General features: G+C 33.8%; 1 protein-coding gene across 1 annotated transcript; it reads right to left on the reverse strand.

Annotated features, from left to right (window-relative positions):
- Positions 1-14,361: 14,361 nt before the first annotated feature.
- LOC107920812 (uncharacterized) lies at positions 14,362-15,260 on the reverse strand. Its single transcript, XM_016850674.1, has 3 exons — positions 15,236-15,260; positions 14,868-15,157; positions 14,362-14,676 (listed from the first exon to the last, which is right to left on the reverse strand). The coding sequence occupies exons 1-3, from the start codon at positions 15,258-15,260 to the stop codon at positions 14,362-14,364; spliced, it is 630 nt and encodes a 209-aa protein (XP_016706163.1).
- Positions 15,261-26,745: the final 11,485 nt, after the last annotated feature.

Here is a 26,745-nt window from a genome sequence, read left to right on the forward strand (position 1 = left end):
TTTATTATTTATTTTTATTTTATTAATTTAGGATTAAGCTATTTTTAGTAAACCTCATGTATATAAATAGGGGCTTTTAGTTCTTAGAAAAATCATCTCTTATCTTTGTATTCCTACTTCTATTTGGAATAGAAATACTCTATTTTTCCCTTTTCAAATTGGAGTTTAGCATTCTGCCACTTTTTCACTTGGTTTTGTTTCTTTTCTAAAATTGGGCTAATTGCCTTTCAAGTGTTTTTCCTTTCCAATTTCTATCACCATAATCATCAATCTTCTTTCCAAACTCACAAAGCATGAACAATTTCATGCTTAACTAAATTCCATCTTAGCTTTAGGCCGATGTTCTTTCCGGTCAAGAATTTTGAGATTCGTATTCGCGCCTAAAATCCTTCCAATCAGTATTTACCTTTTTCCTAAGTATCGGGATTGACAACTCACCCCTTAAGGATAATTCGATTTCAAGTCAAAAAGAGCTCGTTGGGTTGGAGTCGTGTTTTCTAACAGTTGGAGAAACGAATCGGTCATGCTGTATTTGGATCTCCGAGAACAAATCGAGGAAGAGGTGATCGGGTTTAAACGACCCACGCGGTTGAGGCTGTTAATTCGAGTTGGGTTCTTCAGAATTCAAGGCTGCCGGAATCTTGAATCAGGAACACGTGTATTTCGGTTAGATAATCGGTAAGGGTTGGTTTGCAAGTCGTACTGGGACTAGCTACGAGAGGAAGAATTCGTGGTTAAGACATTCTTAACCACTATAACCAGCTTATCGTTTAAAAGAGAAGATCAATTTTCGAGGATCGATTCTCAACACGGAATTTACCGAGTCTAAGGCTAAGGCTTATTACATTTGATTGCAAATTCCAATTTAATTTCTGATTTACTTAATTATTTATCTTAGCAGTTTTAATTATTTAGTTTCTACTCAATTTCAAAATCCCCTACTTTACTTATTTATTTGCTTATTTTTCAGCTGGTACGCTTTGAGTCATGGGCACGACTCTAGCCACGACCCTTGACACGACATTCTGTTTATAAGCCAAACTCGAAAGTTGATTGGAGTACCAATCCCTGTGGACTTGACCCTACTACCACTCTACTACTAATTAGAGCTATTTTGTAGGAATTATTTTTGATGGATTCGACGCCCATCAAATTTTGGCACCGTTGCCGGGGATTGGATATATTTTCTAACTTTTGTTTGTCTACCTTATGACCAGATCAGAACTGAGAAATCTAGAGTTTGAGCCAGAAATTGAGAAATTGGCCCGACAACTACGAAGAGAAGCCATACGACGTGATCAACAGCCAAATCTCAGATTTGAAACTATATCTTACACCGAAGAATTTTTTGACGAACTAGATGAGATGGCCGAACAAACTATACGCCAGCTCGCACCGAAACTAGATGAACAACAACCCTTATGTATAACCTATCCGGCAGGAGGAACGCCGTTCGAGCTAAAGTTGGGTTTGATCCACATACTGCCCACTTTTCGTGGACTAAAAAACAAAAATCCGCACACCCACCTTAAGGAGTTCTACATAGTGTGCACCAGTGTGAAGCCTCAGGGAGTAACCGAAGACCAAATCAAACTTCGTGCTTTTCCGTTTTCATTAGCCGATTCTGCTAGAGAGTGGCTATTTTATTTGCCTCTGGGATCAGTCAACACATGGTCTGACATGTCTCGTTTGTTTCTTGACAGGTTCTTCCTTGCAGCCCGAGCGGCCGAACTAAGGAGGGATATCGTAGGAATCCGTCAAAAGGACACTGAATCGCTTTATAATTATTGGGAGCAATACAAAAAGTTGTATGCGAGCTGCCCACAACATGGACTGACTGAGCAGTCACTATTGCAGTATTTTTATAAGGGTTTACTCCCGATGGAAATGAAAATGATAGATGCTACAAGTGGAGGAGCACTAGTCAACATGACGCCTCAAAGAGCGAGATAGTTGATTTCAACCATGGCTGCCAACTCTTAACAATTCCGACCGATTACAGAACCCACGAGACAGGTTCATGGGTTAAATTCTCTATCTGTAGAAGATAAAATTGACAAGTTTACTAACGTTGTTCAAACTTTGCTTTCAGATAAAATAGACCCAACACAGTTATGCGAAATTTGCGCTAAGCTAGACCACTCGACGGGCTCATGTCTAATTTTACAAGAAGATTCGGTAGAACAAGCGAATGCTGTCGAGAACTTCCTAGGACCACCCCAAAGATGGTATGACCCCTACTCGAACTTGTATAATGTGGGATGGAAGGATCACCCGAATCTCAGCGATGGGACAAATCTGCGGTTCAATCAACCGTTCCAACAAAGGCCGTCGCAGAATCAACAGATACCACCCCTGAAGTCATCTTTGGCCGCCATAGTGGAAAGGTTAGCCAACAGTATTGAGAAGTTCCAACAAAAAACTGACATGCATTTGCAGGAGTTGGACAAGCAAGTAAGCAAACTCGCGCTCACGGTTAGCCGTTTAGAGTCCCAAGGTAAGCTGTCATCCCAGACTAAGCCAAATTCATGACACAATGCAAGCGCTATGACGGTAAGGAGTGGGAAGGTTTTGGAGCCCGTACATGACACAAGTCGCGCCACGACGCTAGTCAAGATAGGGAGAAACTTGGCACAGAGGCTCCAGTGGAGTCGGCACCATAAAATTCATTTGTAGTACCACCCCCGTTTCCTGGATGACTTGTCCAATGTAAGAAGGAGCGAGACGAGAAGGAGATCCTCAACACCTTCCGAAAGGTGGAAACTAACATACCTCTTATTGATGCAATTAAGCAGATCCCACAATACGCGAAGTTCCTGAAAGACTTATGTACGAGTAAAAGGAAACTTTTGGGAAATGAAAAGGTAAGTGTCGAAGAAAATGTCTCCGCCGTTCTGCAACGAAAAATACTGCCCAAATATAAGGACCAAGGTATGTTTTTCATATCCTGTAAAATAGGTAACGTTGGTATTAAAAAAGCATGTGTGACCTAGGCGCATCAATTAATGTTATGCCTTTGTCAATTTATAAACTACTTAACACAAGTCCTTTAAAGGAAATAGGCGTGATAATCCAGCTTGCAGATAGATCTATGGTGCATCCGGAGGGAGTATTAGAGGATGTTTTTGTCAAGGTAAACGAGCTAATATTTCCTGTGGACTTCTACATTATCGACATGGAGGATGACAATTAGGCCAATGCATCAGACATACTTCTTGAAAGTCTATTTTTTAGTACCGCACAAACAAAGATTGACGTAAGAAATGGGATACTCACTATGACGTTCGATGGGAAAGTAGTAAAATTCAATGTCTACGAGGCCATGAACTGTCCTAGCATGATTTCTAATGTTTCTAATATTGATATTATTGATCCTTTAACTGAGTTACATTTGGAATATCATGACAAGGATGAGTTACAAACTGTCCTTTGCAGGAGTTTAGACTTTGATGCCATTAAGGAACTTGAGGAGAGGATAACCATTGAAGATTCTGTTCACGAAGCAGTAGCTCATATGGAGGCATCGAAACTACGGAAAGCTTCAGGTAAAACCTTTGAATTATCTCCCTCACAGACTAAGCTCGTGCCATCTGTTTTGCAGGCCCCGGAGTTGGAAATCAAACCACTCCCAAGTACTTGAAGTATGCTTTTCTCGGTGAAGGAAATACACTACCGGTGATAATCTCGAGTAAACTCTCGAGAGTAGAAGAAGAAAACTTGGTACGAGTCCTTAGGGACTATAAAGAGGTAATTGGATGGACAATAGCCGACGTTAAGGGTTAAGTCCATCGACTTGCATGCACAAAATTCAAGTGGTGGATAATGCTGTACCTAAAAGAGAGGCTCAAAGGCGTCTCAATTAGCCCATTATAGAAGTGGTAAGAAAAGAAGTCCAAAAGCTACTTGACGCCAGGATGATCTATCCCATTTCCGATAGTAGTTGGGTTAGCCCAGTCCATGTAGTACCAAAAAAGACCGGTGTGACTGTAATTGAGAATTTGGCAGGTGAGATGGTTCCCACTCGGGTCCAAAATGGGTGGAGAGTCTACATCGATTACAGGAAGTTGAATTCCTTAACTCGGAAAGATCACTTTCCACTTCCTTTTATTGACCAGATGTTAGAACGTTTAGCTAGAAAGTCTCACTATTGTTGTCTTGATAGTTACTCAGGGTCTTTCCAGATTCAAGTGGCACCAGAGGATCAAGAGAAAACGATGTTTACGTGTCTATTTGGCACATTCACTTACAAACGGATTCCGTTTGGACTCTGTAACGCACCAGCCACTTTTCAGAGGTGCATGGTAAGTATATTTTCAGACTACGTTGAGAAAATTATCAAGGTGTTCATGGACGACTTTACTGTATATGGTGAGTCCTTCGAGGTATGTCTGACTAAACTTGCAAAAATTTTGGAAAGATGCTTAGAATTTAATCTTGTTCTAAATTATGAGAAATACCATTTTATAGTAGACAAGGAATTAGTTCTAGGTCATATTATTTCTGCCAAGGGAATTTCTGTCGATAAAACAAAAATCGACATCATTAACTCACTACCATGCCCCACTGCTGTGAGGATGATTCGATCTTTCCTTGGTCATGCAGGTTTTTATAGGCTGTTCATTAAGGACTTTTTGAAAATTACGCAACCCCTTTGAAACCTATTACAGAAGGACATGGAATTCGAGTTTGACCAGTCATACAGAGAAGCGTTTGACACACTCAAACATAAGCACGTTTCGGCACCTATTGTTCAACCTGTAATGACCCGAAATTCACGGGCACCGAAAAAGTGAGTTATAGGGCCTCCGTCTTAGTGAAATAAGTTTGAAAATAATTATTAAAAATATTTATGAGCATAGTGGTGTGTCTAATTAGGATTTAATTAGGTGAAATTAGCTTAATTTAGAAAAATTAGCAAAAAGAACTAAATTGAAAAAAGGGTAAAAGCTTAATTCTAAAGCAATAGAAAATAAAAAGGATTAAAATGGCAATTAAGCCATTGACTACAAATGAGGCGGCATATTGGTGAAATAAAATCAAAGATTTTATTTAGGTTTTATATATTATAATGATTATTATTATGGTTTTATATTAAATTATTATAATTATTAATTAACATTATGGTTTTATATTAGATTATTATTATTAGCATTATTATTAAATAAATTAAATAGTAGATAATTGTATGGTAATAAAAATATACATGTGTAAAAATTACATTGGTACATTTGTAATTTAAATACTTAATTACTTATAATTTAAGTAAAAAGATATTTGTTAAATAAATAATTAAATTATTAAAATTATGAGATTTTTGTTTGAGAAACAAATTAAATAATGACAATGGTAATAAAATCATTGGTACAAATGTAAAAATAAATATGTATCCAATTGTAATATTAGTATTTGTTATGAAAATAGATATTTATTAAATTAATTAAATATAAAATATAACATAAAAGAAATAAAACAAATGAAACGCAAAAAAAAAGAAGAAAGAAAGTTACAGAGAGCATTCGAAACAGGGGAAAGAAGAGAAGAAAAAGAAAGAAAAAGGGAAAATAGGGTTTTTGAAGCTTGGAGTTAATTTGGTAAGTCAATTAAGTCCTTTTTAGTTAATTTTGATGTTTTAGAAGCTTTAAATCAAGATTTTGATGAAATTAAGTTGATAGTTCAAGAGTTCATATGTTTCCAAACATGGTTCATGTTGGATAAATTATGGAATTAGGGATTTAATTGAATGAATTCTAAGTTAGAATTGATTAAGGGATTAAATTGTAAACTAGGCTATAAGTTTTATGTTGTAGGGACTAAATTGAAGAAATTTCGAAATTAGGGAAATATGCAGGAAATTTTATAGTTAAATATAAGTTTAGACAAAATTTGAATAGAAAAAGAGAGTGAATTGGATTAAGAAAATAATTAAGTTTAGTTAGGATTAAATTGGGAAGAAGGTAGGAATTGTTTAGAAATTTAATTATTAAATTAATGCTGTAATTAATAATGTAAATTGTTATTATTTTTTTTTCATAGCTAACAAGAAAAACGAGGCATCGGCATCCAAAGGAAAAGAAAAGATCGTTGAGGAGTAAACTCGTGTTTTGGGTTTGTATTACTATAACTCAAACTATTTATTAAATGTATATTGAAATTATAGTTATGAAATAATTAAGATAAGGTAAGTATTATATTTGAAGTTAAATATGAGTATGTGTGAAAATTAATTTGTATATGAATTAAGATAATAGATGTTTGAATTGTTTGAGTATTGAAAATTTTTGTGGAAATGAAATTGAAATTAGAAAAGTAAAATAATACCCTAGTAACATGTCGGACTAGATTTGATACAAATGGCATGCCATTGGATTTGTGATGTGATGAGAAGATTTGTAGTTCGGCCGAGAAGATGTTTCTGTTATTATATACTTCAGTTTATCCGAAGAGGCATTTAATGTCTTATTGGTGTGTTTGGGAGGATATATTATACCGGTGTGTTATGGAGGATTTACAATATTCCGGGTGTATTTGGGTTGGATATTTTGGTGTGTTTGGATGGAATCCGCGTATCTGTCAAAGTCCGAGCCTTGTTAATAGGGTAAATAATTGAAATGAAATTTTGAAAATGAGATTATTTGTTTTAGCACTATTGAAAAGTACGAGAAAGAATATATGAACTAAATTATGAATTGAGTTGGTATGAAAAAAAATTATGAATTTAAGATTTATGAAGTAATATAATTATATATATAATTAGTTTAAATAAATAATAAATTTATGGTTGATGTTTGTAATTTATTAATGTTAAATAGTCTTGATTTATAGTAATACCACTGAGTATGAAATACTCAGCGTACGGTTGTTTCCGTGCGCAGGTTATTAGAGTTTCGGATCCGGTCTAGCATTCAAAACAAACCCGATTCCAACAAAAAGATTTTGGTGATGTATTTCTTCCTTTTGTTAAGTGGCATGTACTAGGTAGTTGCATATAAATTATGTGTATACATTAAGTTAAATGATTTTGGTTGTATATAAATGATTATAATGTTTTGGACTATGAATATGAAATAAAGTTGTGAAATGGTAGGTTTGGTATTAAATAATTGAAATGAAATAAATATTATTAATTATACATATATACTAACATGTTATATTGTTTAAACTAAGGTATTAAATTATTATTTTAATATAAATTGGATGTAATTGAGTATACTTAATCATTGGTTGGAGTATTGATATTGGTTTGTTTTTGGGTTTAAAGTTTGTAGGGGGTTTTATGTAAAAATAAGCAGAAATGCTGTCGAAATTTAAAATATATATATATAAAAATTAAATTACAAAAAAAAATTCCGGAGAATTTGAACAAGTTTCGTTTCACTTTTAATTTACGTTTTGGTTTCGAGCGTCTATTGTTAGGACTTAACTATTATATTATACTATGAATATTATTATTTATTTGTGAATTATTTTGTAAGTTGTCTGATATGTCTAGTAATGCCTCGTAACCCTATTCTGGCGACGGTTTAGGGTTAAGGGGGTGTTACACAACCATCGAATTGGAGTTATCCTTTCGAGATAATGTGCGATACTAGTGACCATAGCATGGGAGCAGTCCTTAGACAAAGTATCCAGAAGGAATCACACGTCATCTCCTATGCCTCTAAAACTTTAGACGCTGGCCAAATCAATTATTCAACCACTGAAAAAGAGTTTCTAGCTATAGTCTTTACCTTAGAAAAATTTCATTCATATTTATTAGGAACTAAGATTGTGGTTTTTTCTGATCATGTAGCCTTCAAATATCTGATCGGAAAGAAGGAAGCAAAATCGAGGCTTATAAGGTGGATACTACTTTTGCAAGAGTTCGATCTCGAAATAAAAGATAAGAAAGGACGTGAGAATTTGGTGGCGGACCATCTGAACCGAATTCCTCCATCAAAGGAAGTAACACCACTTAAAGATGATTTTTCGGATGAAAACTTGCTTACTGCCCAAACGATTTTTCCTTGGTATGCAGAGATGTTGAATTATCTTGCTACAGGTATGGTCTCTCCTAACCTTTCGCGATCTGAAAAAGACAAGATCAAACGTAAGTCTCGATACTATATTTGGGACGACCTCTATCTTTGGAAGTACTGTTCCGACTAGGTAATTCATCGATGCATTCCTGAAACTGAGGTAAAATCAATTCTATCATTTTTTCATTCTTATGCATGTAGTGGACATTTTGGCCCTAAACGAACTGCATATAAAGTCCTCGAATGTGGACTATATTGGCCAAATATTTTTCGTGACGCGTATCTGTTTTGTAAAACTTGTGAAAAATGTCAAAGGGTAGGAAACTTGAGCCGAAAAAATGAAATGCCCCTAAACCCTGTACATGTTTGTGAAATTTTCGATATATGGGGCATTGATTTTATGGGCCCTTTTGTCTCATCATTCGGGAACGTTTATATTTTGCTTGTTGTTGACTTTGTGTCAAAGTGGGTGGAAGCAAAAGCCACTGTCGTGCTGATGCCAAAACAGTAGTCGATTTTTTGAAAAGTTGTATTTTTCCAGGTTTGGCACACCACGAGCCTTAATCAGCGATCGAGAGACGCATTTTTGGAACAATGTAATTGATACGCTCTTGAAAAAATACGGAGTGGTGTAACGAGTCGCTACAGCTTATCACCCACAATCGAACGGTCAAGTAGAAGTGTCGAATCGAGAAATCAAGTTGATTTTGGAGAAGACCGTTAAGCCAGATAGGAAAGACTGGAGTTTGTGACTTAACGATGCATTGTAGGCTAGAACATAAGGCGTGCCATCTCCATATCGACTAATTTTTGGTGAACCATGCCATCTCCCTGTTGAGCTAGAACATAAGGCGTTTTGGGCGGTCAAGCAATGCAACATGGACTTGGAAGCTGCAGGTAAGTATCACAAGTTACATATCCAAGAACTCGAGGAAATTCGACGAGAAGCATACGAGAGTGCCCAAATTTACAAAGATAAGGTCAAAGCGTACCATGACCAAAAGATAAATAGCAAACAATTTATGGTAGGCTAGAAAGTATTACTTTATAACCCTACATTGAGAGTTTTTGCAGGTAAGCTTCAGACTAAGTGGTTAGGGCCTTTTATTGTTACTCACGTATTTCCACATGGTGCAGTTGAGGTCAAAAGCGAGGAATCCAGAAAAATTTTCAAAGTCAACGGACAGCGATTAAAGCCTTTTTATGAAAACATCCAAGTCTACTTGGTTGAAGATTTGGTCCTCGAAGAGCTAGCTGAATAAATTTCCAGGTCGTCGAGCTAATGACGTTAAAAAAAACGCTTTTTGGGAGGCAACCCAAATTTATTTTCATTTATTCTCTTTTATTTAATTTTTAGTTTAAGTAAAATTTAAAGTGTAAATAAATAAATTAATTCCTACTTAACTCAATCAATTTGATGTTTTCAAAAAACATTATGGAGGTCATGAATTTTCAAAAAAGATGAGTAATGATGGTGGCGTGGGCACGACTTGCTAATTTGTTAACAGTAAAAAATCCTAATCCTCATAAAATCCCCAAACTAAATTCAAACCCCAAATTCAATAAATACCCAACACACCATTCACCCACATACTAAAATATCCAAAACCCAAAAAACCAAATTACCCACCAAAGCCTAAATACAATGCCCATCCATAAAATTCCAAACCAACCCAATTAACTTACCATGCCCAACACCCACATAAACTCAAACCCAAAATCAACCCAATACCCACGACCCAATCCACCTACCCAACACCAAACTAATTCACCCATACCCAAATAATATACCACATAATATACCAATACCTAAGCCCAACACCCAAAACAAACCCAAGAGAGCAAAAAGAAATGGGTTGTATGGCCTAGGTGACCCAAAGAAAGGAAAAAAGAAAACAAAAGAAAAAAAGAAAAAGGAAATTAAACACCCAAAATCCCCAAAACCCATTTTTTTCCTTCACCTTCATCTTCATCTTCTTTAAACTTCAAAAAGAAACCCTAACCTTAACCCAAGCCACGTCGCCGGCGCTGCACCTTCCACTACCACCTAAGCACCGTCGTCGCACCCCGTAGCCAAAGTAGCACCTCGCTACCCCACTTCGCGCCTACGAACCCGAACCCAACCCCTCCATTTTCTTTTCTTCCTTTTTCCCTTCCTCCACGCCAACCAACACCTCCCTACCACCTAACCACCGCTGAACGGAGCAATACAACCTCCCATCGTCACCGTTCAGAGCCACCATCGCCGTGCGCCAATTTCTCCCAACCTCATTTTTCCTTCCGTTTTCTTCTTTTCCTTTGAACTACCCAAAACCACTACCTACCACCTTAATCGACGCCAACACCGACACACTCACCATCACAATTCAAAAACTCGACCAAAATCGCCCTACCTACCATCGCTACAGCCGTACGCACCGTCGTCATCGTCTTCGCCATCACCGCTGTCGTGCGTTGCCGCTACTCGCCACTGTCAAAATCATCTAAAATGTTTGCTTCTACGACAGGGACCATGGTTCGAACAAGGAACCAAACGACCGACAACTTTTCGATCTCACTCAATCGAAGTTGCCACCGATTCTCTGCGACTCCTATCGTCGATATAGCCAATGGCGAACCTTCTCCACCACCTCTAAGACGAACAGCCCCACCAACAAGAACTCGTCGCCGACAAAGCCTGACTCTAGTCAATACAGAACACTCGGATAGCAACCCCGCTCCTCCTAAAAGGTCGATTACTGAACCTCAACCTACATTGCCTTTACTAACATTTTATGCAGGTAATTCAAACGAGGATCGAACCTCTAACGACCATGTCAAGGCTTCTTCGACCACGAATGAACGTGTCAATCAACGCCAAACACGATCTTCTACTACTCGAAGTTGTCGACAATAGACACGTGGACCAGCGACACCACCGCATTGCAGTACTGACGCTGCTAAAAATTCAAGTCCACCCCTTCGCCCGATGAATATGTTCGACCAACATGGAACGATCAACGTAATAGATAAGGTCGTGCCTACACCATACCCACCGAAGGTCGATTGTGAGGTTTTTTGGATTTTCGGTCCCAAAGCATCGCACATGATACGACGACATTCGACAACGTCCAATCCCGGTCTGTAAGCAAATCGATTCCACCACTCTTGATATGTTAGATATTCATGATGCTGTGCGTAATTATTTTGATGCTATTGGTTGGAGCTCATTTGCAAATATTTCTTGTCATGCATATTATGAGTTAATCTATGAGTTTTACACCACATTTAGCTTCAATGTTAATGCATTACAGACAGTTGAAACAAAAAGCATTGTCTGCTTTCGTCTGTTTGGAAAGGACTTTTGAATGTCGATATTCGATTTTAATGTTTCCATGGGTTTCGTTGACCCTGATAATATTCAGTTCGATTCCTATCATACTGCTCTGTTAGACATTCTGAGTGACTTTAATGCTCAAGATGCCTATCGTGTTTTAACCCATTCTACTCAACTTTATAATCCGAAAACCACAAAAGACTTATTGATACATGAACCTGCTTTGAGATATATTCATCTATTTTTGGCGTTTAATTTTTTGGGACGAAACGATTCATCCTCTATTTTAACGAGAACTGGATTATTTTTCTTGTGGTGTATGCATTCCGGTTATAAAGTTAATTTAGGATATTGGTTTGCACGAAATTTTCATGTTGTTTTGCGTTGTAATCGTCCTCTAATACTTGGTTCGTATATTACGAACTTAACCTCTATATTTTTCCCTCTAAAATCGATTTCTCGTCCTTGACATGTGCATATCATATGGACAGCCTAGATAAATATTATTTAGATTCTATGGGTTTGCTTGCCGGCACCCCTACTGCGTGTTATTTTGTTCCTCCAGGTACACGGACTGCTCGTGGGAATATGGTTTTTCCCCAACGCCCACATTTCGCTACTAGAGAACTTGAGGAACAGACTCCAACTGTGGAGGCCCATTTAAGCCGAATCGAGGCTCAACTTGGAACAATGGAAACCCAAGTTTCCACAATCCTCGACATCCTGCAGAATCATTACCCCCAACACCAAGCACGTCATTAACATATATGGGGAATACTCTTAACTTTTTCTTATTATTTGGGCTGCTGACTTTTCTTTCATATAATATATGCTTGATACAAAGCATTGATTAAGTAAGGGGGATGGATGGTAAATATACATGATTTTTGCTGCATGTCTCTCTTTTGCATGTGTTCAATCATACGTTAAATTCATTCGATAGTTTATTTAAACATTGAGCCTTTAATCTCATACTTAGCTAATTTGGACAATTGGGCAATGTTTGAATTAAAATGTTCAAGTATATAGTTTAGTCAACATTTGTGTCTTAAAATTGATATATGTAGCTAGATTTTTTTGTATAAATTGATTGTTTGGAAAATTATATTTGCTTGTGCATTAATAAATAAGTGAATCAATAAAGGTTCAAGTTATGAGTGAAGTTTCGAAAACGTGACCGGATTGAGTAACCGGGGTAAGGTGCTTGGGTTGTCATCTTATCTCGCGTAAAAAAGTTCGAGTGACAAGTCGATAACTTATAAACATTCCGCTAACTGAGCTTTCACATTAAAAAAATAAAAAATAACAAAACTAAATAAAACAAAATAATATTTTCTATTTTTAGCTTTTTACAAAGTCAAAATTGATGTTAAATCCTTAGCCTTCCCATCTTTTTGATTTGGTCCCGACTCAATGATTTGTCTTTCAATTTGGCCCGTTTTTGCTCGTTTTTGACCAATTACACCTGACAAGATTAAATCATAAAAACACCAATTAAGCAGGGATTAATTGAAAAATAAACCAAATTAGACACAAGAATTATGTAAATTAATGTGTTTATCAACTCCCCCTACTTAGCTCATGCTTGCCCTCAAGCATGTTGTTCTATCAAACATCAAATTTATTCTACACTTTATTAAAAATCGAGCCTCTTTTCGCATACATAATCAATGTGAACATCTTAAGCAAAAAATAAATAAACGCTCAAGATACAAAGTTTGATCAACAAGTGTTATAGAATTGAAACATGTGGACTAAATAATTTCACTAAATTGAGTTTGAATCTAATAAATTGCAAGGCATTATTTAATTAACTATGCATTAGAAAAATAAAATTATTGACGTGGTCAAACCTTTTTACGCGAACTAGGATGACAACCCAAGCACCCTATCCCGGTTACTCAGTTTAAACCGTCTTAAATTTTATTTATTTCTTTCTTTATTATATATATTTTATAAAATAAAGCTCAGTTAGTGGAATGTTTATAAGTTATCGACTTGTCGCTCGAACCTTTTTACGCGAGATAAGATGATAACCCAAGCACCTTACCCCGGTTACTCAATCCGGTCACGTTTTCGAAACTTCACTCATAACTTGAACCTTTATTTATTCACTTATTTATTAATACACAAGCAAATATAATTTTCCAAACAATCAATTTATACGGAAAAAATCAAGCTACATATATCAATTTTAAGACACAAATGTTGACTGACCTATATACTTGAACATTTTAATTCAGATTTTGCCCAATTGTCCAAATTAACTAAGTATGGGATTAAAGGCTCAATGTTAAATAAGCTCTCGAATGAATTCAACATAAGATTGAACACATGCAAAAGAGAGACATGCAGTAAAAGTCATCCATATTTACTTACCAACTCAACCCCCTACTTAATCTATGCTTGTCCTCAAGCATGTGTTATATGCAATAAAGTTTAGTAACTCAAACAACAAGCAAAGAGAAAGGTTAAGAATACTCCCCATGTGTTTCAACTGATGTTGTCGGCGTTGGGAAATAATTGTCAGCATTTAGCACGGCGTGCCCACACCACCATCATTATCTGACTTCTGCAAAACCTCCATTACGTTCCTGAAAATAGCAAATTCACTAGATTAAATAAAAATTTATTTATTTACAACCTAAATCTTACTAAAACTCAAAACTAAATAAATAAAAATAAATTTGGGTTGCCTCCCAAAAAGTGCTTTTGTTTAACGTCGTTAGCTGGACAACCATAAATGTTATCCGTTTGGCTCATTGAGACTTAATTTTTCCATCTCGTGCACTTGGATGTTCTTGCAGAAAAGTTTGGACCTTTGCCCATTATCTTTGAAGCTCTTCCTGGATTTCCCTATCATTAGTGGATTAAGGTGTCTTTGAGCTTCACCGTTCAAGTTTGCATTATTCTTTGTTGGAATTATTCTACGTTCTGGAAACAGTTTCAACTCTAATTTTGAGGCCTTCATTACAGCTTCACGTATTGGTTTTTGGATCATCGATAATTCCTCTTGCTTAACATCGAGATCTACATTCCTGCAAGCACGATTTGTGACTTATCATTGGGATGTCCCATATCTTCATAAAAATTAAAATTAACCATTTCATTGTCAAATTCCATGGTGAGTGTTCCACTCCAAACATCAATTCTCATTCGTGCTGTACTCAAGAATGGTCTTCCGAGAAGTGTCTTAGACGAATTGGCCCAATTGTCATCCTCCATGTCGATAATGTAGAAGTCTGCAGGAAATATTAGCTCGTTTACCTTAACAAGAACATCCTCCAACACTCCTTCCAGGTGCACTACGGATTTATCTGCAAGCTGAATAATCACACCTGTTTCCTTTAAAGAACCCGCGTTAAGTAGTTTATAAATTGACAAAGGCATAAATTAATTGATGCACCTAAGTCACATGTTGTTTTTTTAATACTGACACTACCTATTTTACATGATATGAAAAATGTACCTTGGTCCTTACATTTGGGTGGTATTTTCCGTTGCAGAACGACGGAGACATTTTCTCCGACACTTACCTTTTCATTGCCCAGAAGTTTCCTTTTACTTGTGCATAAATCTTTTAGGAATTTTGCGTATCGTGGGATCTGCTTAATTGCATCGAGAAGAGGTATGTTGATTTCCACTTTTCGGCAGGTGTCGAGGATCTCATTCTCGTCTCGCTCCTTCTTGCATTGGGCAAGTCTTCTGGGAAATGGAGGTGGTACTGCAAATGACTTTTGTGGTGCTAACTCTACTGCAGCCTCTGTGTCAAGTTTTTTCTCATCTCGACCAGCATCGTGGGCACAACTCGTGCCAGGTACGGGTTCTAAAATCTTCCCGCTCCTTAACGTTATAGCGCTTACATTGGGTCAAGAATTTGGCTCAGTTTGGGACGGCAACTTACCTTGAGATTCCAAACAGCTAACCATGAGCGCGAGTTTGCTCACTTACTTATCCAACTCCTGCAAATGCATGTCAGTTTTTTGTTGGAATTTCTCAGTACTATTGAATAACCTTTCCACTATGGCTTCCAAAGATGACTTTGGGGTTGGTATCTGTTGATTCTATGGCGGACTTTGTTGGAACGATTGATTGAATCGCGGATTCGTCCCATAACTGAGATTCAGGTGATCTTTCCACCCCACATTATACGAGTTCGAGTAGGGGTCATACCGTCTTTGGGGCGGTCCTGGAAAGTTCCCGACAGTATCGGCTTGTTCTGTCGAATCCTCCTGTAAAATCGGGCATGAGCTCGTCTGGTGGTCTGACTTAGTTAATTTGGACAATTGGGCAAGGTTTGAATTAAAATGTTCAAGTATATATTTTAGTCAATATTTGTGTCTTAAAATTGATATATGTAGCTAGATTTTTTCGTATAAATTGATTGTTTGGAAAATTATATTTGCTTGTGCATTAATAAATAAGTGAATAAATAAAGGTTCAAGTTATGAGTAAATTTTTAGAAACGTGACTGGATTGAGTAACCGGGATAAGGTGCTTGGGTTGTCATCTTATCTCGCGTAAAAAGGTTCGAGTGACAAGTTGATAATTTATAAACATTCCGCTAACTGAGCTTTCACATTAAAAAAATAATAAATAAATAAATAATAACAATAAAATAATAAATATAAATATAATAATAAATAAAATTTAAGACGGCTTGAACTGAGTAACTGGGGTAAGATGCTTGGGTTGTCATCTTATTTCGCGTAAAAAGGTTTGACCATGTCAATAATTTTATTTTTCTAATGCATAGTTAATTAAATAATGCCTTGCAATTTATTAGATTCAAACTCAATTTAGTGAAATTATTTAGTCCACATGTTTCAATTCTATGACACTTGTTGATCGAACTTTGTATCTTGAGCGTTTATTTATTTTTTTCCTAAGTTGTTTGCATTGATCATGTATGCGAAAAGAAGCTCGATTGTTAATAAAGTGTAGAATAAATTTGATGTTTGAAAGAACAACATGCTTGAGGGCAAGCATGAGCTAAGTAGGGGGAGTTGATAAACACATTAATTTACATAATTCTTGTGTCTAATTTGGTTTATTTTTGAATTAATCCATGCTTAATTGGTATTTTTATGATTTAATCTTGTCAGAGATGTAATTGGTCAAAAACGAGCAAAAAGGGGTCAAATTGAAAGACAAATCATTGAGTTGGGGCCAAATTATAAAGATGGGAAGGCCAAGGATTTAACATCAATTTTGACTTTGTAAAAAGCTTAAAATAGAAGATATTATTATTATTTATTTAGTTTTATTATTTATTTTTATTTTATTTTATTAATTTAGGATTAAGCTATTTTTAATAAACCCCATGTATATAAATAGAGGCTTTTAGTTCTTAGAAAAATCATCTCTTATCTTTGTATTCTTACTTCTATTTGGAATAGAAATACTCTCTTTTTCCCTTTTCAAATTGGAGTTTAGCATTCTGCCACTTTTTCACTTGGTTTTGTTTCTTTTTTAAAATTGGGCTAATTGCTTTTTAAGTGTTTTTCCTTTCCAATTTCCATCACCATAATCATCAATCTTCTTTCTAAACTCACAAAGCATGAACAATTTCATGCTTAACTAAATTCCATCTTAGCTTTAGGCGGTGTTCTTTCCGATCGAGAATTTTGAGATTTGTACTCGCGCCAAAAATCCTTCCAATCGGTATTCACCTTTTTCCTAAGTATTGGGATTGATAACTCATCCTTTAAGGATAATTCAATTTCAAGTCAAAAAGAGCTCGTTGGGTTGGAGTCGTGTTTTCTGACAGTTGGAGAAACGAATCAGCCGTGCTGTATTTGGATCTCCGAGAACAAATCGAGGAAGAGGTGATCGGGTTTAAACAACCCATACGGTTGAGGCTGTTAATTCGAGTTGGGTTCTTCAGAATGCAAGGCTGCCAGAATCTTGAATTGGGAACACGTGTATCTCGGTTAGATAATCGGTAAGGGTTGGTTTGCAGGTCGTACCGGGACCAGCTACGAGAGGAAGAATTCGTGGTTAGGACGTTCTTAACCACTATAACCAGCTTATCGTTTTAAAGAGAAGATCAATTTTCGAGGATCTATTCTCAACACGGAATTTACCGAGTCTAAGGCTAAGGCTTATTACATTTGATTGCAAATCCCAATTTAATTTCTGATTTATTTAATTATTTATCTTAGCAGTTTTAATTATTTAGTTTCTACTCAATTTCAAAATCCCTTGCTTTACTTATTTATTTGCTTATTTTTCAGCTGGTACGTTTTGAGTCGTGGGCACGACTCTAGCCACGACCCTTGACACGACATTCTGTTCATAAGCCAAACTCGAAAGTTGATTAGAGTACCAATCCCTGTGGACTCAACCCTACTACCACTCTACTACTAATTAGAGCTATTTTGTAGGAATTATTTTTGGTGGATTCGACGCCCATCATACTTGGTCAACTAAACAACCCACTTCTTTGAATGAGTTCTTAACAATTTGGTCGGTTAAGTCAATTTTAATAGCTAACTATAACATATGATATACTATTGTATAATATAATAATATCTTATATATGAGTAAAACTATTAATACATAACATATATATAATTAATATGATGTTATCGATTATATTAAAATATATGATATCAATAGTTATGTGTAATTTAGTATATGGATGAGTATTTGGTACACTAGTAGTTTACATTTTTAATTCCACAACTAAACTAAAAAAATGTCACGTGTCCCAATTTTTTTATATATTTATTTTTAAAATATTTTATTATACCTATAGAATATTTCCTAACCCTGTTTGCGGAGTCTAACAGCTCTACTAGCAGTGTATTAGATATTTTATCTTAGTATATCACAATACAAGTTTATAACTAGTAATACATAAAATATTATTAAAAATTTAATGTCTTAATAAAATATTATTTTATTAAATTAGATTTTGAATTGGGCTTTAACTTTTACAAATTATATTTGAGTATTGAGTTTAATTTCTTTATATTTTTGGAATTGAGATTTGGGCTATAATTAGTTTATTTTGACTTTAGGTAAAAATTTGTAACGCCCTAAATTTTATAATTCTGCTTCTATAAGTTTTTGACACAATTGAGTATTTACTTCAGTGGTTAAGTGTTTTAGGTGTGTGTTCACTGGTCCCAAGTTCAAGCTCTAGCTTTGGCAAATTTTGGCATTTTTTTTACTTAAGCCTTACGTGCACAGTGGGCTTATATTAAATTATTTGTTAAACTATATCAAAATGAGCCTGCTGGTTCAAGTCGTATTTGAATCTCTACGCAAGCATGGGTATTTATTTTTCTCAATTTAGCGCAAATGTTTCAATGCAGTTGGAATTCTGTGTTAAAGGAATAGTGGGAGAGAGATTTGTAGGATGAGGAAGTTATTAGAATATTTTTAATTTATTCTAATTTTATTTTTATTTCTTTTTGAAATTTTCTCTCTCATCTTCCAAAATTCCCATCTGACGTTTTGTTTCTCCTTCACTGCCGATTTTTCCTTGCCTCTCCTCTTTTCTTGGTTTTTCCAAATTGGTTCCTTTTTGTTTAACATTTGTGTACGCTAGTTCGGTAAGTAATGGATTTCCATCTATCTTTTTGATTCATGGATAGTTTCTAAAAGGGGTTTTGTCTTTGGTTTTCTTGGATTAGGCGAAGATTAAGAAGTTGTGGGTGTTTTTGCTACGATTTGAGCATTAAAGATTTCTTTTCGCTACCGTTAAGATCATGGTTATGTTGTTGGTGTTGTGAGTTTCCGTTGATGGAATTTTTCAGTTAAGGATTCGTAGATGTTGTTGAAATTGAGTGTGGTTATGACAATTTTTAGGTTTCTGGAGGCTCGAGAGTGGTTTTGCATCAAATCGATACCAGGTGTGTACTCAAAATGGAAAAAAAATGATTCAGCGAAAGATGAAAAACCCCACTGTCGATGCCACACGGGCGTGTGATCAACAGTGTGGTAGGCCATGTGCAACAACACGGTAGTGTGGTTGATGAAGACATGGTAGTGTAGTGGCTGAAGTGTGGCCGTGTGGGCCACACGGGCTAAACCAAACTGGGTGTGTGGGCCCACATGAGTAGTCCACACGGGCATATGGGCCCACATGGGTAGTCCAAACTGGTATATGGGTTGCTGGGCCAGGCCGTGTGATCCACACTAGCAAGGCCAATCTCTGCGTTTGGGCCTACACGGGCATGTAGGCCCATTATACTGAAATTTTCTGTAGGGTCGCACGGGTTGTCCTAATAAACTGTGGGCCTACCGCAGTGTCGGTAAACACTATCTAACCCTAAAACCAAGCGATGTATTAAACTATAATATGATTATGAGCATGCCTATGAGTGTATATCTGTTATCTATTATCTGTTTATATAATCATGTTAAGCATGATTTGTCTGTTGAATTCTGTATGTATAATCTGATATTGTGATTGGGGTGGGATGATATTTATGATGGAGGAAGTGTTCTGAAAGGCAGATTATGCCTAATATCTGGCAGCACAGCTGTATTATATCTGATATGTGCCGCATCAGTATAGCATGGTGTGTAGGGCTAGGTGGGTGTTTTAAACCCCACATGGTGTGTAGGGATGGTCGGAGATGGTGTGTAGAGGATGGGGGTAGAATTCTATTATCTGGTTTCCGATCTGATCTACAAATCTGTATCTGAGATGGGCTTAAGCCAGAATCTGTATCTGTATCTGTAATGGGTTTAGGCCCGCTTTTGTATCTGACTGATTCTAATATTATGTTTGTGTGCATGCTTAATTCTGTGGGGTTGCACACTGAGTTTATGTAAACTCACCTCTTTTATGTTTGTCTGTACAGGTAACCCACAGTCTTAGGTGGATCGGAACAACGAAAGACTCAATGGTGACCACTCGAAAAAATTGTTTTTATTTGATTTAGTTTTTATTTAAATTTGGAATTAAGATTGAGAGTTTGTATTTTCTAGGACTCTCTAGACTGTTTAAATTATTCCACCTTGGTTTGGGGTTTTCGATTTTAATTACTTATAACTTAAACGGTTGTCTAAACACGATAAGTTTACAAGCTTCCGCTACAAATACATTTTATCTCCAAATAATTAAATGAAAGAGAGCTTTGAAATTAATAATAGGGATAAAGGTTAAATGAACTGGAAAAGGTTTTTATCTCAACAAACAACGGTTTTTCAACCTATTCTATGTGACACTTCCGGATATGGCCATAACGTCTAAGCCAGGTTTAGGGTGTTACAAAATTAGTATATTATTTGGGTTTGAGCTTAGTATAATTTATTTGGGTTTTGGAATAAGTATTTTAGAATATGAGTATTGTAACACATTTTACCCGATCCGATCGCTAATTTTGGGTATTAGATGTCACAACGATCTGATTAACTTAATACATTTCTATTTTAATTTGATTACATACTTAGACGACTTCAACCTTCCAATAACTCTTTGATATTAATACACACATTATATTAGTTCTAATTGCTTACAATCTTGCACTTTTAATGGTCCAACAATTCGACTCCATATAGACTCAATTAACTTCAACCCTGAGGCGTAGCCTCTGTGGGTGCCCCTCTATATACATGAGTCAACTCTCATGCCAAACTCTTAATTCTGATGGAGACTAGCTCGGTTCCTCCACTTGATTTCCAAGTTTTTATATACCCTTCATCCAAGCAGAATTTTTCATAAGTTCCAATGAACTTAGTAAGTCTAAACATTCATCTTTTAAAAATGTTGCTTTAAATTCTAAGGAAAGAGATTCTACGAGTAAAGCTCCTTAGGTTTCATGAGGAAAATTTGTGGACTTAATTGGTGTAGTCAATGCTTTCATAATGTTGAGCCAACTGATAGCGGTATAATTATGGACCTGATTACAACCATGTTCTCATCAAGGTCTTACCTTACTATTCCTTGATTCCACTTTTATCGTACCCTTTCGGATATGCTTCAACATTGTCCCCTATTCGCCGATGTGACCAAGCGATGTCTAGTTGCGGTTATACAAATAATCACCTTGATTGTGGATCCTTAACCTAAACATTTTTCTAGAATAAGATCTCTTTCTGATACCTACTTTTCTTTAGTGGACTTGTGCCCTCAATGCAACTCTATATTACCTATTCTTTCAGTCCATTACTTTTAAATACTTCAATAGACAAGTAGTTCCCAACAAACTTTCTCTTACTTAGGTATCTCTCGACAATTTCCACCATTGGTGGACCTACAAGGTCTTACGAATGCTTCATAGCCCTGATAGATTTTCACCCCTTACTATTTTCTGAAGGGCTTTATTAATTGTTCAACCTTGAGCTGACATTTATTCCCATGAATACTCTTGGCGCCTACTTATTCAACTACCTTTTGTCGGTTCCAATCTAAGTTTGTATTTGCTTAATCATTTTAGAATCCGTGACTTCTCTGACGGACTCTTCTTGGCAGGCATCACACTTACCATCTTGTCTAAAGAACCTTTCCCACCTTTTTCACAATATTAAGTTAATACGCTTCTTAGGTTCCATTCATCATTGTCCTTGGCAAGATCCCTCTAGTCGTCTGTTTGCCTCTTGCTCTTATTTATAGAGGCGGACTTCAAGTATTTTACTCCTTTCGATAATCTTCGCCATGTCCTAAACGTAGGCACCTTTATTCTTCCTAAGTACCATAATGTTAACTTATTGATTGCCTATAAATATGTTATTGTTTATAGTAAAAATATCACATCAAAAATATAAGAAATTAAATCGACGGTGTCCGCAAGCGTACGAGTAAAATTGTAATATAATAAAGTTTACAACAAAACACTGATAAGTATTTCGAGGATTGTACCCAAGAAATTACTAATTGAAGAAACAATTATTAAATTAACTACAAAAAATAATTACTAATTTAATCGAGTCACGAATTAGTAGTATGATTCCAAATTAATATTTTAGTTAAATTAATTAAATTAATTATTTCTTATGGTGTTAATGAATTTTGTCTAAATAAACTAATACCACAATGATTAAAAATTAAAACTAAATAAAAATGCATCTCAAATTTTTATGGGAACATGTGGTAAAAATTTTCATAACCTTTTTCGAAATTTTAAAACTTCGATCTCTTTTCGATAATTCCCCCTTCGTCTTTCTCTTAATCAGTGGTTATGGAAATCTAAAAACTTTCTCACCAACTTAGTAAAAAATAATAAAAAATTTATGATGAAGATTTAAAGCATTTATACTATTATTTAGATTTTTTATTAATTTAATTTCACGAATCAATTAGATATTAACTCGATTAAAAAATTATAAAAAAAATCGTAATTAAAATAAATAATATCATTTGAGAGTATTTTAATCTTTTTACTTTAGAAAACCAAAGGAAAATATTCATATGATGAGATTCAAACCTACACTAATTGCATTAGTAAAATGTTTCTTTTGCCACTCAACTAAAACTTTATTTTTAATTTTTTATATTTTAATTTTATTATGCATATTTTATTACCTCGATTTGTTGTATAACTCAATAATATATTTGGTTGAGTTGGTGCTACAAGCTAATTCGACACCAACTCAAGATTGATGACAACACCATGATAAACATTTAATCTATTTTTTTCATTTTAATAGTGTATATATTTAATATGTTATTACTAATTAGTTTCAAATAATAAACTTCATTATTTATTATATGTTATTGTTTAATACAAATTTACGTTCTAAATTTATGGTTTCTATTTAATATTTATCTCAATGTAATAATTAGGTAAATGTTTAAGAAAAATATAAAAACTTATGATTTAGTACTGGTTGCATAAATTTTGGCTGGGAGAAAGATAAGAAAAAAAAATGAGATCGGTGGGCCAAAGTGGCTATCAGTTACCCTGAAAAAAGATGTGGATATGAGTTTATAATAAATATGTGGCTATAAGAAAGATTTAATAAATATATAATTTAATATATTATACATTTTATGGTTATATTTGACAAAAGTTATACATTGTAATATTTAATGATATTAATGTTAAATTTTTAATATTGGTATTATTCGGTTTAAATTTTTTATGATTTTATTAATAATATAAAATTAATGTTAATTATGAATTTATTTAATTTTTCAAATACAAGTAATTAAATGTAATTTATTTTATATTTTAAGATTAATTTAGTGAAAGTTAATTAACTTGGAGGTGTTTGAAACTATCCAATATGAAGTCAAATTTTGTTTTTCAAAGTAGGTTAAAGCTTCTTTTTTATGTTTGTCGAAGTGTTTAAATTTAGCAATAATTAGACATATAGTTTAATTTTTGAAAAATGTGAAAAATTGGTCAATTAAATAAGTCTCCGAGAAAGAAAATATTGAAGCTGATCACATTGCCAAATTGGGGTTTGACAAAAAGAAGGTTTACAGTAACTTCTTTTGCTTCTTTTTAACTTGAGGTAAAGTGTTATAATCCATTAAAAAAAAAAAAGGTTGTTTCTCATTTGGTTGTTTTGAATCTATCCGATATGCACCCAAATAACAACATCCTCTTCATGAAATAATAGTGAAATTACTCATAAGGTTCGAGCTTCTTCCGTATTGAATCAGGGTTTTCATAGCTTTTTTATTACTTGAAATTGTTTTATAAACACTGGATACCGTTTGGTTGGTGAGAAAGTTGAGGGAAAGTTTTTTATTTTCATAACCAGTAATAAAGAAGAAGATGAAGGGAAAATTTAAAAAAAAAAAAAGAAGGGAAAAGTTAAATTTTCTGTTGACCATTGAAAAAGATTTACCATCATTGACTGGTGTTATTTCTTCTTTAATTTTGATTTATTTATTGCTTTTAATTATCATTAATGTCATAATTGATTTGATTGTCCAGCTGAAACCTCAAGAATCATGTGCCTAAAAAACCATTGAAAATTATAACGCTGCTTTAAGGTCTGCTACAATAATTCGATGGTTTGGTTCATAGAATGAGAATCTCCATTCCAAAGAATGTCTGATTTAAGCTTTATTTTGAGAAGCCCCACAATACTCATTCATTTACTACTTATAATATGCTAAAATATTAGAGTTAATTTAGGTTAATATATACGGAAGTATTATATTATTAGTTATTATTCTAATGTCAGCATATTTTAACGGTGTTAATTAAAAATTTAAAATAATATTAAATTGATTTACAATTTTCAAGTTTAAGTATCAGTTAGATTGAAAAAAAAAATAATGCACCAAGTTAAAATTTTTACATAATTTAGTAATTTAATCATAGTCTAAATATTTCATTTTGAGTAAAATGTTGACATGCAAGTGTCCAAATACACCACCTTTTTACTTCTTTTCTGAGACTATACGATAATGGTAAAATTTTAAGTTTAGTTCTTATATTATGCTCAAATTTGAAATTTAATATTTATACTTTAATTTTGACATAATTTAATATATTAGTTTTTATAATGTCATTGTAAGGCTAATTATTTTATTTCTGATTAAAATGGTGATATATACGAGTCCAAAATACATAACCTTTTACACTTTTTTGAGATTATATAATAATGATCGATGTTCAATTTTAGTTCGTATACTATGCTCAAATTTGAAATTTAAGCTTTATATTTTAATTTTTATATAATTTGATATTTAAATTTTTGTTAATGTTATTAGTTAATCTAAATACTTTATTTTGATTAAAATATTGAGGTGAGTTTTTAAGAATTACCAACATTAGCAAAATTCTCCATTTCAGTATCATTTTTTTGTTTCATGGCTATCAAATAACCTTTTTAGTTTTAATATGTCATGAAAAAGAATTTAATAGAAGAATTTTAATGGTGTGAACAACTGAATCTGAATTTTTAAATTTAAAAAATAAAGGGACAATTTTTTTAAAAAATATGAGATTAAATTTAAAAATTCATATAAATATAATATTTTAAAATTTTATTTCTCAAGTTTCTACTATAGAAAAATAGTTATCAAACACATTTCTATAATTTTATTATTAAAAAAATTATTTCTATTTATCAAGTATGTTTTTTAATTTTTAAAAGATAGAAAATAAAATTTATTCTTTAAAATAAAAATAGAAAATATTTTAGAAAATCAAATGATAATAATAATAATAATAATAAAACATCATCACAGATCATTTGCAATGGTGTCCACGCTGTAAGTGACAATCTCATCTCATGGCATGTTCGTCAGCGGCGTACTTAGTATTTAAAATGAAAAAAATTTTATTTAAATTTTTAAAAATTTTTAAAATTTTAAATTAGTAAATTTAATCTTCCTTAAAAATAATAAAAATTTTATTTAATTTTTTTAAAAATTATAAAAATATAAACTATTAAAATAATAAAATTACCTTTTTATTATTATAAAAAATATAATTTAATTTTGGACCCTTTAAAAAATTTTCAGACTTTAACTCTATTGTTGACTTTTTCTTTAATGTTAAAATCAAAAGAGCGGATGTAAAAAAATATTGATAAACGTAGAAATTATTTATTATTAATGATACATTTGGTTTACCATATGTTTTAGTCATTGGTTAGCTTTAAATTAATTACAATTGGTAATTTTTAATCATTTACAAGACTTATTTATAGTGAAGAGAAAGAAAATTTTTCGTTTATTTTGATGATGTCTTAATTTTTTTACAAGAGCTTTTATTCATACTTCTGATTGCATGTTTAAATTTATACTAATTATTTTTATTTTATATTTATCTATTTTAGAACATATGTGTTAAATATTCTTTTTATTACACTAATAACCAAACATAGTATAATAGTCAAAATTAAAAATTTTCTATTAAAAGAATTAAATTAAATCAGTCATATTATTTTTTTTAAGAAAGGGAAAATCATTAACTCATTTCATGAATGAGATTATACAATTAGAAGAAAAAACAACAAAGATCTGTTGTAAACGATGAAGGACAAGCTTTGTCGAAACCATTTTTTTATTTCGATTTAAAAATAATGGATCGACTTTTCGGAAAGCGAAAATGGAGTCGCCACCAATCTTTTATTGTTTAGGTGTGATCGGATCACGTAGAAATTTTGGTTGTTTTAATAAAACATTTTGGTTTACTAAAACAATGATTTTGGTCTACGAAATTTTGAGAAAAAGGTTCGGGAGTCGGTTACGTGTGAGGAAGGATTAGCACCCTCATTACGTCCAAAATTGGTATCAAATCGATTAAGTACTGTCCTTATGTCTAAGCTTTAAAAAATATTTTTGAAATGTGATTCCTTTTTGATAACATTTGAGTAACTCAAGTTAGTCATCAAAATTCTCTTGCCTAAGAGGAATATAGCATCACATCCAGCACGATAGGACATGATCCTTTAAGCCCTCGAAAACATGATGAACTTTGACTTCAAAAATTTATATGTTGAAAACCGCAAAAGGATGCCAAATTATTTAGTCCAACGAGAGAATCG

Source organism: Gossypium hirsutum, chromosome A12 (assembly GCF_007990345.1).
Source record: "Gossypium hirsutum isolate 1008001.06 chromosome A12, Gossypium_hirsutum_v2.1, whole genome shotgun sequence".
Lineage (NCBI taxonomy): Eukaryota > Viridiplantae > Streptophyta > Magnoliopsida > Malvales > Malvaceae > Gossypium > Gossypium hirsutum.

Bases quoted from the DNA above. Each gene is read 5' to 3' on its own strand.
- LOC107920812 (XM_016850674.1), bottom strand. From the start codon at position 15,260: ATGGTTAGCTGTTTGGAATCTCAAG. The intron at 15,158-15,235 runs GTAAGTTGCCGT...GGAAGATTTTAG, and splicing joins TAGCTGTTTGGAATCTCAAG to AACCCGTACCTGGCACGAGT. The intron at 14,677-14,867 runs GTAAGTGTCGGA...GGTTCTTTAAAG, and splicing joins AACTTCTGGGCAATGAAAAG to GAAACAGGTGTGATTATTCA.